At 57.2% G+C, this 15,211-nt stretch overlaps 2 protein-coding genes across 4 annotated transcripts; both read left to right on the forward strand.

The window, feature by feature from the left end:
* The first annotated feature begins 3,675 nt into the window (after positions 1–3,675).
* On the forward strand, positions 3,676–6,466 carry LRG1 (leucine rich alpha-2-glycoprotein 1). Its single transcript, XM_028126369.2, has 2 exons — positions 3,676–3,783; positions 4,739–6,466. The coding sequence occupies exons 1-2, from the start codon at positions 3,731–3,733 to the stop codon at positions 5,748–5,750; spliced, it is 1,065 nt and encodes a 354-aa protein (XP_027982170.1). The 5' UTR covers positions 3,676–3,730; the 3' UTR covers positions 5,751–6,466.
* Positions 6,467–6,922: 456 nt separating this feature from the next.
* On the forward strand, positions 6,923–14,600 carry PLIN5 (perilipin 5). 3 transcript variants are annotated; one of them, XM_028126362.2, is made up of 9 exons: positions 7,133–7,272; positions 8,106–8,219; positions 8,604–8,679; positions 9,126–9,321; positions 10,182–10,264; positions 10,635–10,815; positions 11,786–11,985; positions 13,264–13,383; positions 13,596–14,600. In XM_028126362.2, the coding sequence occupies exons 3-9, from the start codon at positions 8,620–8,622 to the stop codon at positions 14,124–14,126; spliced, it is 1,371 nt and encodes a 456-aa protein (XP_027982163.2). In that variant the 5' UTR covers positions 7,133–7,272; positions 8,106–8,219; positions 8,604–8,619; the 3' UTR covers positions 14,127–14,600. The 3 variants fall into 3 exon arrangements, with proteins under 3 accessions (XP_027982164.2, XP_027982163.2, XP_027982165.2); XM_028126363.2 differs by lacking the exon at positions 8,106–8,219 and having other exon boundaries at positions 6,923–7,272; XM_028126364.2 differs by lacking the exons at positions 7,133–7,272; positions 8,106–8,219 and adding an exon at positions 7,430–7,574.
* Positions 14,601–15,211: the final 611 nt, after the last annotated feature.

Raw genomic sequence — 15,211 nt, forward strand, 5'->3', positions numbered from 1 at the left:
TGGCGACAAGCAGAATTTGGGGGTACTAGGTGTGGAAATGGCGGGCGTCTTCATCTGGATGGGGCCAGTTTTCTGATTCATCCTTGAGCAAATATTTATTGTGCACCTGCTACATGCCAGGCAGTGTCGGGGACGAATCCCTGTCCTGATGGAGTTCACAGCCTAGTGGGGGAGACCGGCCCGCCACACACAAATTAGGAGGGGATTTGAAGTAGTGATACGCGCCGTCAAGAAAAGGCCAGATAATGTGCTAGGTCAGGGCTGACTGTGTAGGGTGGGGGAGGGGGTGGTCGAGGAGGGCCTGAAGGGGAGGTGACACTTGAGCTGAGAGGTGACATGTGAGAAAGCAGCTGTGGGGAGGTGCGCAGGCAGAAGGAACAGCCAGTGCAAGGCCCTCGGTGGGGACCGGCTTGGAGAAGGGGAAAGGTGGCCACAGCGGCCCCCAGCAACACGAGGAGGGCCGGGCAGGAGCAGGTGCAGGTGAGGAGGGAGAGGAGGGCAGGGGCTTCAGGCAGGAACAGCCTCACAGGTGCGGAGTGTAAAAGTTTTTGTTGTGGTAAAATCCACACAAATCCACATAAATTCGAACGCACCATTGGAACCGTTTTTTTTTTTTTTTTAAGATTTTATTTATTTATTTGAGAGAGAGAGAAAGAGAGCACATGAGAGAGGGGAGGGTCAGAGGAGAAGCAGACTCCCCGCTGAGCAAGGAGCCCGATGCGGGACTCGATCCCGGGACTCCAGGATCATGACCTGAGCCGAAGGCAGTCGCTTAACCGACTGAGCCACCCAGGCGCCCTGGAACCGTTTTTAAGCGCACAGGTCAATGGCATGAAGCACGCTCACGCTGTCGGGCGCCCACCCCCACCATCCATCCCCAGAAATTTGCATCTTTCCAAAGTAAAACTCTGTCCACATTAAACATTAACTCCCCATCCTACCCCCCTCCCAGCGTTATGGATTTTATTTTAAGTGGGACAGGGAACTTTCCGAGGATTTTAAGCAGAGGGCGGGATCTGATTTCACTTTAAGAGATCTCTTTAGCATTATGCCTCCTTCGCCGTTCACACTCCCTCCTTCCCGCCCATGTCCATGGGGCACCTGCTGTGTGCTGGGCTCTAGGGACTGAGCAGTGGACAAAACAGATCCAGCGCCCCCTTGTCCTGGGGGAGATTGTTAGTATAGTAAACAAAGAAACACAAAGCACTGTGCTGAACCTATGTGTGTCCGTGCGCAGCATTGTGTAAGTTTCAGGTGCGCAACTCAGTGATTTGATGGGTGCAGATACGGCACTAGGATTACCACAACAAATCCATTACCTCCTGTAGTTCTCTGTGTAAGCGATGAGAACATTTAAGAGCTACTCTCTTAGCAGTTTTCAAGTATATAACATTACCGTGTATGGTAAGGGTAACTATAGTCACCATGTTGTACATTACACCTCCTGGATGTACTCATCTTAGAACTGCACATTTGTACCCTTAGACCAACATCTCCCCATTTCCGGCACCCCCTAGCCCCTGGCAGCCACCATCCTGCTCTGGGTTTTGGGTTTTTAAAATCCCATATATAAGTGAGAGTATACAGTGTCTTTCTCTGCCTGACTTACTTCACTTAGGGTAATACCCTCGAGATTCAATAACATTGTTGCAAATGGCAGCATTTTCTTCTTTTTTTACCTTTGAATAATATTCCAGGGTGTGTGTATATCACATTCTTTCTTTCTAAGATTTTATTTATTTGAGAGAGAGAAAGAGTGAGAGAGTGAGCGAGCAAGAGAGAGAGCATGGGCAGGGTGAGGGGCAGAGGGAGAAGCAGGCTCCGTACTGAGCAGGGAGCCTGATGCGGGGCTTGATCTTGGGACTACAGTATCATGACCTGAGCCAAAGGCAGATGAAGGCAGATGCTTAACCTACTGAGCCACCCAGGCGCCCCTTTCTTTCTTTTTCTTTCTCTTCCTTCCTTCCTTCCTTCCTTCCTTCCTTCCTTCCTTCCTTCCTTCCTTCCTTCCTTCCTTCCTTCCTTTCTTTCTTTCTTTCTTTCTTTCTTTCTTTCTTTCTTTCTTTCTTTCTTTCTTTCTTTCTTTCTTTCTTTTTATTGCATCTTTATCTATCCATCTGTCAATAACACTTAGGATGTTTCCATGTCTTGGCTATTGTGAATAATACTGCAAGGAACAAAGGAATACATGTGTCTTTTCTAGTTACTGTTTTGTTTTCTTTGGATAAATACCCAGAAGTGGGATTGCTGGATCATATATTCCCTATTTTTAATTTCTTGAGGGACCTCCATACTGTTTTCCACAGCGGCTGCACCAATTTACTTTCACACCAACAGTGAAGAAGGGTTCCTTTCTCTCCACATCCTCACCAACTTTGTTATTTCTTATCTTTTTGATTCTAGTTATTCTGACAAGTGTGAGGTAATATCTCATTGGGGTTTTGATTTGCATTTTCCTGATGATGAGTGATGTTGAGCACCTTTCATGTACCTCTTGGCCATCTAGATGTCTTCTTCGGAAAACTGTCTCTTCAGGTCCTTTGACTGTTTTGTAGGTGTCTGTTTTGTGTGTCTAACTCTATGGATCTGTTATTCTGTCAACATGTCCTGCTTTGTCTGTGTCTCTGTGTGGTTCCATGTATTTTCACCTGTCTCTGTGTTGTATCTACCTGTGTATTCACGAGGATATCCATCTGTCTTTCTTTATGCCTGTCATGGTCAGCCTGCATGTGTGTCTCTGAACCTATGTGTCCACAAGACAGTACTCATATTCATTCTCAAAGCTTGATAGAGACAAAACTCTTCAGAGATTGGGCCGGGGAGAAGAGGCCATGGCCAGGTGTGATGGAAGTCCTGGGTGCAGGTAAAGATAACACATCACACCTGAATTTTTAGAATGCAACAAAAATGAAAGCTCTGAGTAGCCAAACCTGTGAGATGCAGCCAAAGCAGTTCCTAAAGGGAAATTTGTAGCCTCCAAATGCATTTATTAGGGAATGAGAAAGATCCAAAACAAACAGCACATTAGCTTCAGATGAAGAAACAAAGAGCAGAAGGGGCCCTTGGAGACTGAGTTCAACTTCATGAATATGGAAACTGAGGCCAAGAAAAGTTAAGCCACTTGCCCAAGATCATAAAATAAAGCCATTCCTAGCAGAGCTGGGAGCCAGGGCCAAGTTTTGTTCCTCCCAGGCCATTGTTCAAAGACCATGGAGACTTTTGGCATCGCTTACTTTTGAAATCTAGTTTCTAGAAATTATTTCGTCTTTTAAAAAAGGCCAACAATACATCATGAATTCAAGACAAGTGCTTTTTGTTATCTTCATTGAGCTTCCTGGTTGCTCAAATTTATTGCAAAGAGTATCTCTTGGCTTAAAGAGCTGTCCCTATCCCCCAGGAATGGTGCCTTGCAAACCAGACCCTTGATCCCCGGATTGGGGGAAGCGGGGATTCGGCCCCAGAGATTCTTGGGTGCCCACCCCTCAAAAGCAGGAATCAGGGGAATAAAAAACTGGGTAGAAGCAGGCGGAGAAGGGGGCAGGCAACCCCCCTCCTGCCCTCCCCCTGCCAGGAAGCAATTTTGCAATTCTGACCACTCCCTTTCCCCTGCCTGGCTCAGGTCCAGCCATTAACGGGAACAGGATGTGGGTGAGGACTTCCCTAGGGTGGGTGGCCCTGACCCCAGTCCAGGCAGGTTATAAGGCTACATCACCAGGCCAAGGGAACACAGATGGAAAAGAGAGAGACCATCATGTCCTCTTGGAGCCCAGAGCGAAACCAGAGGTAAGTCCCCACCCCACCCATGGTAGGCAGAACTGGATACTAGACATTTCTGTTTGATGCATTGAAGTCAAAGGGCTAGATGTAGATCTGCAGGCTGGAATAGACCGACAGGCTGTAACTACAGACAGACATGCTCTCATACACACACTCACTATAGAAGTCCCAGGTGCTCCCCGACCCAGGCAGAGAGTTGGAGTCTCACCAACACCTCCCGACCAACACCCCATCAGAGGCCTGCTGGAGGGACCAGGAGGAGCAGAAGCCCCAGCCCTCCAAGGAGTATGGTGCCAAATGTATACCACCCCATCCCAAGGCCAAATGCCTGTCCGAGATCTGCACAAAGCAGGATGCAGTTTCCACGTTCAGAGTTCCTTTTGGAGCCCTGGATTGCACCCGAGCACTTTGGAGCGAGATGGAGCTGCGGCTCCATCAGAGAAAGAAATGTAACCTTGTTTGGACGGAAAGAGGAGGAGGCCAGAGGGGAAACCTTGGGGAAGTCAGAGAGAGCTTCATGGGAAAGGGAGCATTGGGGCTGGGGCTTTGCAGGATAAGTAGGAGTTCACTGGCCCTGCCTTCAAAATGTGTAGCCAGGGAGATAAGAAATGACCCAGAAAACAAGCTAGAACAGAAGAAACCAGAAAGAAATTAGCAAATTTGACTGTAAATAATTAACAGTCCATTGGGGCTGGGCTGGCCATGAAGAAGGGTCGCATTTATGGATCAGACTGAGAAACTCAGTTTTCAGAGAGTTAGACTGCTCTGTAACAGCAGCTACTTCAGGGAGCTGTGGGAAGGTGAGGGTGGAAGCCAGGAGAGGAGCCGGGGATGACTGCACGAGTCCGGGGGAGCCATGAGCTGGCATGGTCAAGGGTGCTGGAAACAGAGACAGGAAATAGTTGGCAGAGTCTGGGGACGCTTTCACCAAGCGAGGTGTGTTTTCTGTCATTGCCTGCAGCCCAGGAGGCCTGAGCTCCCATCTTTGTAGAACACTGTTCGTGCTACTGCTATCTGTGGCCTCAGCCCAGGATGTCACACCAAACCGTGACACCTGCTTGGTGTTCCAGTCGAGCAACGGCAGCTCCGTCTCCTGCCACCCACCTGCCAAACTCCCTCACCGCTTCCCAGCCGACACCGTCTACCTGGTGGTGGAGTTCTTCAACCTCACCCAGCTGCGGGCCGACACCCTCCAGGGCGCCTCTAACCTCCAGGAGCTGCACCTCTCCACCAACCAGCTGGAGAGCCTCTCGCCCAAGTTCCTGCTGCCGGTGCCTCTGCTGAAGGTGCTCGACCTAACCCGCAATGCCCTGACCCAGCTGCCCCCAGGCCTCTTCCGGGTCTCGGCCGCTCTCCACACCCTGGTGCTGAAGGAGAACCGGCTGGAAATTCTGGAGCCCTCGTGGCTGCAGGGGCTCAAAGCCCTGGGGCATCTGGACCTATCCGGGAACCACCTCCAGACACTGCCCCCTGGGCTGTTGGCCAACTTCACCTCCCTGCGCATCCTTGACCTCAGCAATAACCAGTTGAAGACTTTGCCCTCTGATCTTCTGAGGGGCCCCCTGCAGTTGGAAAGGCTGCATCTGGAGGGCAACAGATTGCGGGTGCTTGGAGAGGGGCTCTTGGCACCCCAGCCAGACCTGCGCTACCTTTTCCTGAACGACAACAGGCTGGCCACCGTGGCAGCTGGTGCCTTCCGAGGGCTGCAGCAGCTGGACATGCTCGATCTTTCCAACAATTTGCTCACCAGCATGCCCAAGGGGCTCTGGACATCCTTGGGGCAGCCCACCCGGGACATGAAGGATGGCTTTGACATCTCTGGGAACCCCTGGATCTGTGATCGGAACCTGGATGACCTCTATGGGTGGCTCGTGGCCAACAAAGACAAGATGTTCTCCCAGAATGCCACACGCTGCGCTGGGCCCGAAGCCTCAAAGGGCCAGACGCTCCTGGAAGTAGCCGAGTCCCACTGAGGCCTGGGGCTAGGGTGGGGAGACAGGCCCGGCAGCACACAGCAGGGTACTTAGCAAATGATTCACCTACGGCTTTCCAGAGCTGCCAGGATCCGCTTGGCCCAGGCTTCCCAAAATTCACGTTGGGCTCTCCAGCCTCCTTGTACCCTTTTCCAAGAATGCCTTTCCCTGGGGGCACTTGGCTGGCTCAGTCAGTAGTGCACGCAACTCTTAATCTCAGGGTCGTGAGTTCAAGCCCCACATTAGGCATGGAGCCTACTTAAAAGAAAAGAGAATGTCTTCCCCTGTTTTCCAGATCTCTTGGTCTCCAAGCTCCCTCAGCCTGCTCGGCCTCCCGCTGGCCCAGCCCTGGCTACACTAGGGTTGTCTCTATCTGGTTCTGCCTCCCCCACTTCGGGGGGCTCTCCGAATGCAGGGCCTGGGGCTGGGTTCCCTCATAGCCAGCATCATTCAGTTTGCGGTCGGACCCGAAGGGTTAATAAATAACTGTGGAATGGAATTGGAATACTAGAATAATTCACTGTGTTCTGAGCATCTCCCAGGTTGACTTCCTAGGCCTTCCCAGAGGAAGGAGAAGGAAAGAAGAGGCCTTGACCCAGGGCCTGGGGTGCAGGACATGAGCTTCCAAACGGATCGCAGTTGGGATCTGACGGCTTGCAGCTCCTCCTCCCCCTCCCCCTATCCAAGACTTCACTGGAAATAAAACACTGACCGTTGCCCGGAGTGTCATTTTACCGGTGGATTCCTGCCAGAGCTTGTGTCCTGGGGAAGGTTTAAATTAAACTGGATTGCTTCAGGTCTCCAAATAATTTGTCATGCTGGCCCGTGACAACCCAGGGGGATAGACACCCAGGGCAGGCCTGGGCAGGCTGGGTGGAGCTGAAGGCTTAGGAGCCTGTGTTCTTCCAACTCAGAACCTTGGGCCACCTGCTGACACAGTGCTGGGCATGCTGGGAGCCAGAGTCAGATTTGGGGGGACCGCTGGGTGTTTGGGGGAAGGCCCCCTGGAAGAATGGTCATGCCCACGGTGGTGGTCATTCCAGGCATGACGGTGAAAGCCAGGGAGGGGCCTGGAGTCTGGCAGAGTGGGGTTTGAATCGGATCCCTCAATTTGCTCATCTGTAAAATGGGGATCCAAGGGAATGAGCCGGCCTGAATCCTGGCTGAGTTAAACTGCAGATTTTTTTTTTAAAGATTTTATTTATTCATTTGCGAGAGAGACAGAGAGAGAACAAGCAGGGGCAGAGGGAGAGGGAGAGGGAGAAGCAGACTCCCTGCTGAGCAAGGAGCCCGATGCGGGACTCGATCCCAGGACCCTAGGATCATGACCTGAGCCGAAGGCAGACAGACGCTTAACCATCTGAGCCACCCAGGCGCCCTAAACTGCAGATTTTTTTAAAATAACAAGAAAGACCTTGAGGACTTGCCCAAGGTCACTCCTCGCCGAGGCGGTGGGGGCTGTGATCGTCCTCCACTGTTTCTGCGGCAACAGCTGGGTGACAAGTGGCCAAAACTGGCCAACGTAAGTAGCTCAATCCTGGGGCATCCAGCGTCCTCGAGTTTCTATGACAACCGCGGAGCCCCACCCCCCACCCCCCACCCCCACACCGAGCCCCAGGGAAGCGCGCCGGGTGGGGAAGATAGGCTGGGGCCCCGCCCCCGCCCCCGGGACACTCCTCCGCACGGCCCCTCCCCATTGGTCAGTTCCCGAAGGCCCCGCCCCCCGAGCCCCTATAAGGCGGGCGGGGCCAGCGGTGGGCGGAGACTGGAGCCCGAGTCTGGGGTCCGCAGCGGCACTTGGGGGCCGTGGCTGCGCGCGCTCAGGTGAGTGCCACGCGGAGAGCGTCCAGGAGAGCCCCGCAGATTTGGGGGCTCCAGGTCAGGTGGGCGGGAGAGGATCCAGCGGCGTGAGAGGGGAGGGGGATGACGGGCCCAAGCAGGTGGCCGAGACCCTTGGCCCAGTTGGCTGAAGCTCAGGACCCAGTTGGGCGGGGACCGGGCTCTGAGGGCACAGGGTGGGGATAGGGGAAGAACCGCGAGCGGGAGTCTCAGGTAGAACTCTCCAGTCTGAGTCTGCTTAGATGAGTGGCCTTGGAAACACCCATGGACCTGCTGGCCGCCTCAGTTTCCCTGTCAGTCTGTGGGTTTATTGGGATTCCGCGGCTACCACCCCCACCCCTGCAGCGGGCTGCGTGTGCAGTTCTGTCGGGGAAGGGTGAGTTGGGGGGTCGGCAGGGGCAGCAGGGACCTCCTGTCCTTTGCAGAAGAGGAAACAGCTCAGAGAGGTGAAGGCACTTGCCCAAAGTCACACAGCAGGTAATGGCAGGAATTGAACCCAGGTCTTTCTCTCTCCAGAGCCCATGCTTTGAATCACTACAATGTCCCCACCTTGCCAGAGCTCTCTAGTGTGCACCTACTGTGTGCAGAGCTCTGTGCATGCATTGTCCGTGTCCCTCGTGACACTGTGAGGTAGGTATTATCATTACCTTATTTTTCTTAAGATTTACTTATTTATTTGAGAGAGAGAGAGAGAGAGAGCGCGCGCGTGTGCAAGTGGGGGAGGGGCAGAGGGAGAGGGAGAAAAATCTCAAGCAGACCCCCTCCTGAGCGCAGAGCCCAACACAGGCCTCACGCCCCTAAGATCATGACCTGAGCTGAAACCAGGAGTCAGATTCTCAACCGACTGAACCACCCAGGTGCCCCTATCATTACCCTATTTTGAGGAAACTGAGGCCCCAAGAGAGAACAATACTTGCCCAAGTCACAAAGCCCAGCGGGACAGAACCCAAGGCCTGGGCAGGCCCCAGGAAGGCTGGTGTGTAGAGGCCCCTCTCACTCTGTCCTGCCCCTCAGGGTGTTTGCAGCAGGCATGTCAGAAGATGAAGCTGCTCAGCCCCCCAGAACCAGCTTGTGGGAACAGAATCAGCAGGTGAGGGTCCACCCCTCCCATGGAGCAGGGGCACAGGCAAGGGTGGGGGGATATCCCTTCTGGGACAGTTTCAGACCGGGTACCCCCTCTCTTTCCTATCCTCGCTGGACCATGGGTGGCTCATCTTCCCCATTTCCCAGAGGGGCACAGTGATGCCCGGGGCGGGGAGCGTCTCTCGCCCGCCCCCAACCTCCGGGTCTCTGCCCGGAGACTCTGCATCAGACCTTGCTCCCAGCACTTCACGCCCGTTGCCTCCGTGAATCTCCCAGCCCTAGAAACCCATTTTACAGATGGGGAGGCTGAAGCCCCAAGTTACGTGTGCAGTCCCCCCAACCCTCTCGCCCACCCCGTCATCCTGGCCCAGAGAGGGCAAGTGGATTGAGGTGTGGCTGAGCTCCCCACCCCCCACCCCCCAGAGGCCACTCTGATGCGGCCTCTTCCCGCAGAGCGTGGTGCAGCGCGTGGTGGCCCTGCCGCTGGTCAGGACCACGTGCACCGCTGTCCTCGATGCTTACAGTGCGGCTAAGGACAGGCACCCGCTGCTGGGCTCCGCCTGCCGCCTGGCTGAGCACTGCGTGTGTGGCCTGACCACCCGTGCCCTGGACCACGCCCAGCCGCTGCTCAGCCACCTGCAGCCCCAGCGTGAGTCCCCCCGCACCCGGCCCACGACCCTGGGTCCTGTGGTTTGCCCTGCTGGCCCGCCCTCCGTGCTCTGGATGACATGCATGTGCCTCCGCATGACGTGCTCTGGAGTGGACCCGCTGAGCTGGGACCTCCTCAGTCTTACTTACCGTGTGTGCCGTTTGTCCGTCCACCCGTCTGTCCCCCATCCACCCGTCTCACCCTCCCCCAGTCCTGCCCGCGCCATCTCCTGTCTTCTGCCTGCCCGGCCCCCGCTCTCCATTCTACCTGCACCCCCTGTGGGTTGTCCCTCTGCGGCCGGACCTCCTGGACCTCCGCCGTTAGCTGTTACCGGGGCCCCCCTCTTTCCGTCCCCGTTCTGTGCATCCTCCCGTGTTGAGTGGCCTGACAGACCTCGGGGTCCTCGGGGTCCTCCGCCTCTCCACCTCCCTCCCCGTCTGCCTCTCTGTCGTTGCCCCTACATGTCCCAGGCCCCAAATGTCCCCGCACTCCTGGGGCCAGCTGAGGGGTCCAACCTGGCACAGGGATGGGGCTGGGGCGGAAAGACCCTTGGCTTCACGTCTGACTGAGGAAAGGGGTCACCTGAGGTTCCCAGCGCAGGGTCTCCCCACCTCCTCCTCAGCCAGTTTGGGTGACCTTGAGCCTGCTCGCTGGGGTGTCCGAGCCGGGCATGAGCGAGGAGTCGCCTTGGCTCTGGAGGCAGCCCGGTGGCGGGCTGAGGCAGGGAGGGCAGTGGAGGTGGGGTCCAGCCTGGTGCCCCACCCACACCCTCAGGGTCCCCAGCCCCTCGCAGGGTGGCCCAGGCCTCCCTCTACCTCTCCCGACCTCCCTTGCCTTCACTCCCTGTCTCTCCCCTCCAGTGGCCACAGTGAACAATCTCGCCTGCAGGGGCCTGGACAGGCTGGAGGAGAAGCTGCCTTTTCTCCAGCAACCTTCGGACACGGTACCCTGGGGACCCAGGGAGGGGTGGAGGTGGGAGGGAGCGGCACAACCTTCCGCGTGACCAGCCCGGACACCTGGGCTAGCCAGACTGGGGAGGGGGGAAGGGGGGGGCTGAGTCAGGTTTCGGTCCAACTCAGAAAACACCAGCCGAATTAAAATAATCAGCGCCCGAGTTTATCGAGCGCTTAAGACGCGCCGGTTGGGGCCCATCATCCCCTCAACAGCCCTGTGGGGGAGAACGTTTCTTTTCCTCCATTTTATAGAGGGGAAATTGAGGCCCAGAGCCAGTAGGGGACCCCTTGGCACCCAGCCCCCGGGAGCCGGGGTGAGAGAAGGGAGCCAAAAATCTAGAAGGGGCCCCCTCCCACCAGGTGGTGACCTCGGCCAAGGATACGGTGGCCAGTGGTGTGACGGGCGTGGTGGGCCTGGCCGGCCAGAGCCACCGCTGGAGTGTGGACCTAAAGCGCTCCATGAGCCACGCTGTGGACGTCGTGCTGGGCAAGTCAGAGGAGCTGGTGGACCACTTCCTGCCCATGACCGAGGACGAGCTCGGTGAGGCTGGCACCCTCCCGCCCTGCCCTGCCCCTGAGTCCTTCTGCCCAGTCTGCACCCCCGGAGGTGACGGATCAGAGCAGTCCGGGACTTGGGCAGGGCCGCACAGCAGTTCACCAGGAAACACCGAGCTAGAGCCCAGGCCTGACGTCCCCGTCCACGTCCACGGCCCCCCGACCCACATCCTACTAGAAATCAGACCACACAGACCCTAAGAGTCTACGGGGCTTGGAGACTTGAGGGCGCCGGCCTCAAACTGGCCTAGGCAGCGCCTTTAGAATGTCTTACTTCATCGCATGCATTTAACCGTCACACTGTGCCCTCCCAATCCCGATTTGTGGCCTGTCCTCAAACACTAAACACTCGGGCTGAAGGGCATCTGCCCTCTCCCGGGGCGCCTGGCCGGCTCAGTCGGTGGAGCGTGTGACTCTTGATCTCGGGGCTGTGAGTTCGAGTCCCACGTTGGGAGGTAGAGAGGCCTTAAAAAATAAAATTCTTTAAAAAAACAAAACAAAAACAAAATACACCATTCTCCAACTTTCTACATCTTGTCTCTGACCCCGGAGGCCATCTGACTTCTTAACCCCTGCTTTAGGGCACTAGAAGAACTTGTCGAGGCACTGCCTCCTCCACAGAAAGGCTGCAAGGCATTTATGAAGCACCTACTGTGTGCCGAGCACTTGTAGGATATTCTTCACAGACCGTTTGGTAGAGGGGTTAACTCCAGCCTGGGTTGGAATCCCGGGTCTGCCTCTTGCACACCATGGGACTTCATCCCCTTTGCCTCAGTGTTCCTCATCTGTAAATGGGGCTAATAGCAGTGCCTACGTCATAGGGTTTGGAGAAGGTTAAGTGAGTTGATATTGGTAAAGGAAAGCTGGGAGCCCGTGGGCTTGTCAACCCAGAAGGAGGGTGAGCAGATGTGGCAGGGGTGGCCACACTGACCCCCTCGCCCGTCCCATCCTCCCAGCGGCCCTGGCAGCCGAGGCTGAGGGCCCGGAAGTGGGCTCCGTGGAAGAGCAGAGGAGACATCAGGGCTACTTTGTGCGTCTGGGCTCCCTGTCAGCGCGGCTCCGCCACCTGGCGTATGAACACTCCCTGGGGAAACTGAGGCAGAAGAAACACCACGCCCAGGACACACTGGCCAAGCTGCAGGAGACGCTGGAGCTGGTGAGAACCTTCTGTCCACTCCCGCGCTGTGATGCAGGCCGGTAGGCACGGCCTGAGTGCCAACCGAGCACCTTGTCCCAAGCTGGTCCGAAGGGGGAGGCACAGCCGAGCTCAGCTGCCTGCAGCCGTGCGTGTTCAGGGCTGGGGCCGAGTGGGGACACAGGGCTGGGCCAGCTCAGGGGGGTCAAGGCTCAGCGTGGGGAGATGGGAGGGGGCTTCGTCCCATGCAGGGAGGGGAGTAGGAGCTAGAATTTATAGGTAGTTAGGGTAGCTCAGGAGAGAAAGTGCCCCTTCCCTTGCTTTCCTGCCACCAACCCCAATCCTCCCTGTAGGGAGTAGGTTCTTGCCTCGTCCCTCACCGTCCATCCCTCCCTGCTCCACAGGAACACAGCAGCTCCCATTTAACTGAGCTTGGTAAGTTCAGACGCCCTTAACCTGCTCCTCCTCCATCTCAACCTCCATCCTTCCAGGGGCTCCGGTCAAAACCCAGGAGCAGCCCTCGACTCCCCTCTTCTCCTCCACTCCCACATCTCGCACATCAGCCGGTACCCCAGTTCTGCCCACAGCTCCCGCTTCTCTTCCCCCCACCCAGGTCCAGCCCCCATAACTGCACCTGGTCCATCCGGGACCCCACTCTGTCCTCCCCAGAGCAGCCACCAGAGGGCGCATATGAGCCCCTGAGTCTGTTGATGTCCCGGAGCACAATGTCCTCAAGGTCCATCCACGTGGTAACAGGTGCCAGAATAGCCCTTCCCTTTTAAGGCTGAATCATATTCCAGGGTACAGATGGACCACAGTTTGTTTCCATTTATCTTCTAACGCCTACCCTGTCCTGGGCACCGAAGGCACAGTGGCTCCCTTCAGGACACTCACAGTCCAGTCGGGGGATCAGGGTCAGGATGGAGAGCATGCCAGGGGCTGTAGAATCTGCCCAGCCAGGAGGGGAGGAGGGAAGACTTCCTGGAGGAGGAGACATCTACATTGAAACTTAAACTGGAGTGAACGAGGCAGGGGCATGGGGTGAAGGGAAGTGTGTCCCTGGCAGAGACCAGCACGGCCAAAGTGAGTCTGAGCTTTAGGGGACCCACAGGTCGCAGGGTCTGGCCAAGAGCAGAGGAGAGAACGGGCAGGTGGGCCAGGCCGAATCAGCAGGCGGGGAAGGTTGCAGGAAGAAGATGTTCTCCAGATGCTTATCAAGACCAGATCTAGGCTAGGGTGCTGGCTCCCCCGAGCCTCCAAGTCCTCCAGCTCTGACCACCACTGTCCCCATCCCCTCAGATCAACCTCATGCAGGGCGGGGCGACACCCACGGCCCCGACCCGCCCTGGGAAGGTGCACGAGCTTTGGGAGGACTGGAGCCAGCACTCCCCAGAGAATGGCCGCCGGCGCCGCAGCCAGGTAGGGTGACGGGGAGAGGGTGAGCAGGGGGCGTGTGTGTGTGTGGGGGGTGTGTTCTGGATCTGCCCAGGGTCGCCAGGGGCCGGGCTCCAGCTGTCTTAATCCAAGGGCTGAGCTCAGCTGTTTGGAGTGTGCATGGAGAAACTGAGGCAGGGCGCTTGCCCCGGGGGGCGCCCATCTGGGACGCTGAGGCCCCCCCCGCTCCCCCACAGGCAGAGCTGGAGACGCTGGTGCTGTCCCGCACTCTGATGCGGGAGCTGCAGAGCACAGTGGACGCGCTGGAGACCAGCGTGCGGGGCCTGCCCCCGGGCGCCCAGGAGAAGGTGGCCGAGGTGCGGCGCAGTGTGGACGCCCTGCAGTCCGCCTTCGCCGACGCCCGCTGCTTCGGGGATGTGCCGGCCGCCGCCCTGGCCGAGGGCCAGGGCAGTGTGGCCCGGGCCCACGCCTGTGTGGACGAGCTGCTGGAGCTGGTGGTGCAGGCCGTGCCGCTCCCCTGGCTGGTGGGGCCCTTCGCGCCCATCCTCGTGGAGCGGCCTGCGCCCCCGCCGGACCTGGAGGATCTGGTGGACGAGGTCGTGGGGGGCCCTGACCTCCGCTGGGCTCACCTGGACTGGCCGGCCCAGCAGAGAGCCTGGGAGGCCCAGCACGGGGACGGGCCAGCCCTCCTAGAGGACATTCGCAAGGAGGAACCCACACCCCCGAGCCGCCCCAAGCACACCCTGATGCCAGAGCTGGACTTCTGACCAGATAGGGCCGGGGGGCGGCAAGCAGGAGGCCGCCTATATCCCGAGGTCCCTGCTGCCCCCTAGTGGCCATGCGTCTGCACTAACAGCCCGTGCTGCGGCCTTGGCCCAGGGGCAGGGTTGGGGTGGGGGGCTGAATCCAGAATCTCAGACCCTCCCCAATCCTTCCCTTGGACATATGGGGGCTGGAACCCAGTCCAGGTCCCACTAGCCTCAAGCTGGGTTCATCTATCTGTGGCCCCCATCCCTGCACCCCAAGAAGCAGATCAAAACTCCCCCACAAATGCACACATTTTGCCCAATGGCTTCTACCTGGGGTTTTGAAAAGTGAGCACCCTCTTCCCCCGCACCTTGTACATCCCTGACTGAGGGGTCCCCGAAGATATCCAGCTGTATCAGCTGGACCTGCCAGACCCACTTGCTTTGCCCTTTGGGGTTTGTGATCCAACATAAAGGTGCTTTGTGTTGTCCAAAGGCCTGTGGCCTCTGTTCAGGCCGGGGTGGGTCTGAGTTGCAGGGTGCTGGGGGCCTCAGGTGTTTCTCTGCTTGGCACAAGCCAAGATTGGAGATTCGAAAGCAGTGAGAATGCCTCTCCGACCGGCTTGACATCCGTCTGGGGTCCCACCACTAGCGCCAGGCCCACCGGGGTTAGGCATCCAGATGTAGCTTCCTGGAATAGAAGCTATTCACACTTTAGTATAAATGAATTTCTTGGAAACGGCAGAGAACAGGATCGGAGGGAGGAAGAAGTCAGTTGGGGCAGCCCCTCCTACGCCAACCTCCCTAGACCCGCAGGGGCTGATCTTGCTGTGATTTCTCCAGCTGCGCTGGTCAGGGTGGGGCAGACAGAGGCAGGGGAAGGGCCACGGGCCAGTCTCTTGGGGGCCTTCCCATCCTTTAACCGAATTCTTCGCTGCCCCTCAAACTCCCCTGTGGCTGGGTGGGGTGTTAGGAAACCACAGTGTAATGTGGTGAGGTCAGGGTGGCCCCTGGCTTCCCTAGGACCTGGCCCAAAGGCAGCTCTGGGAGGCTGAACTACCTCCCACTAGCCAGATTCACTCCCCTGCCCCTGCTCAGGAAAGTCC

The sequence above is a fragment of the Eumetopias jubatus genome, unplaced genomic scaffold (assembly GCF_037043125.1).
Source record: "Eumetopias jubatus isolate StellerSeaLion01/CBP00866 unplaced genomic scaffold, mEumJub1_p1.0 scaffold_1, whole genome shotgun sequence".
Lineage (NCBI taxonomy): Eukaryota > Metazoa > Chordata > Mammalia > Carnivora > Otariidae > Eumetopias > Eumetopias jubatus.

What these genes read in the sequence shown, in the direction of transcription:
- PLIN5 (XM_028126363.2), top strand. Translation starts at nt 8,620, where the DNA reads ATGTCAGAAGATGAAGCTGCTCAGCCCCCCAGAACCAGCTTGTGGGAA. An exon ending in TGTGGGAACAGAATCAGCAG is followed by an intron (nt 8,680 to 9,125) that starts GTGAGGGTCCAC and finishes CTCTTCCCGCAG; the next exon opens with AGCGTGGTGCAGCGCGTGGT. An exon ending in TGCAGGAGACGCTGGAGCTG is followed by an intron (nt 11,986 to 13,263) that starts GTGAGAACCTTC and finishes CCATCCCCTCAG; the next exon opens with ATCAACCTCATGCAGGGCGG.
- LRG1 (XM_028126369.2), top strand. Translation starts at nt 3,731, where the DNA reads ATGGAAAAGAGAGAGACCATCATGTCCTCTTGGAGCCCAGAGCGAAAC. An exon ending in AGCCCAGAGCGAAACCAGAG is followed by an intron (nt 3,784 to 4,738) that starts GTAAGTCCCCAC and finishes CATTGCCTGCAG; the next exon opens with CCCAGGAGGCCTGAGCTCCC.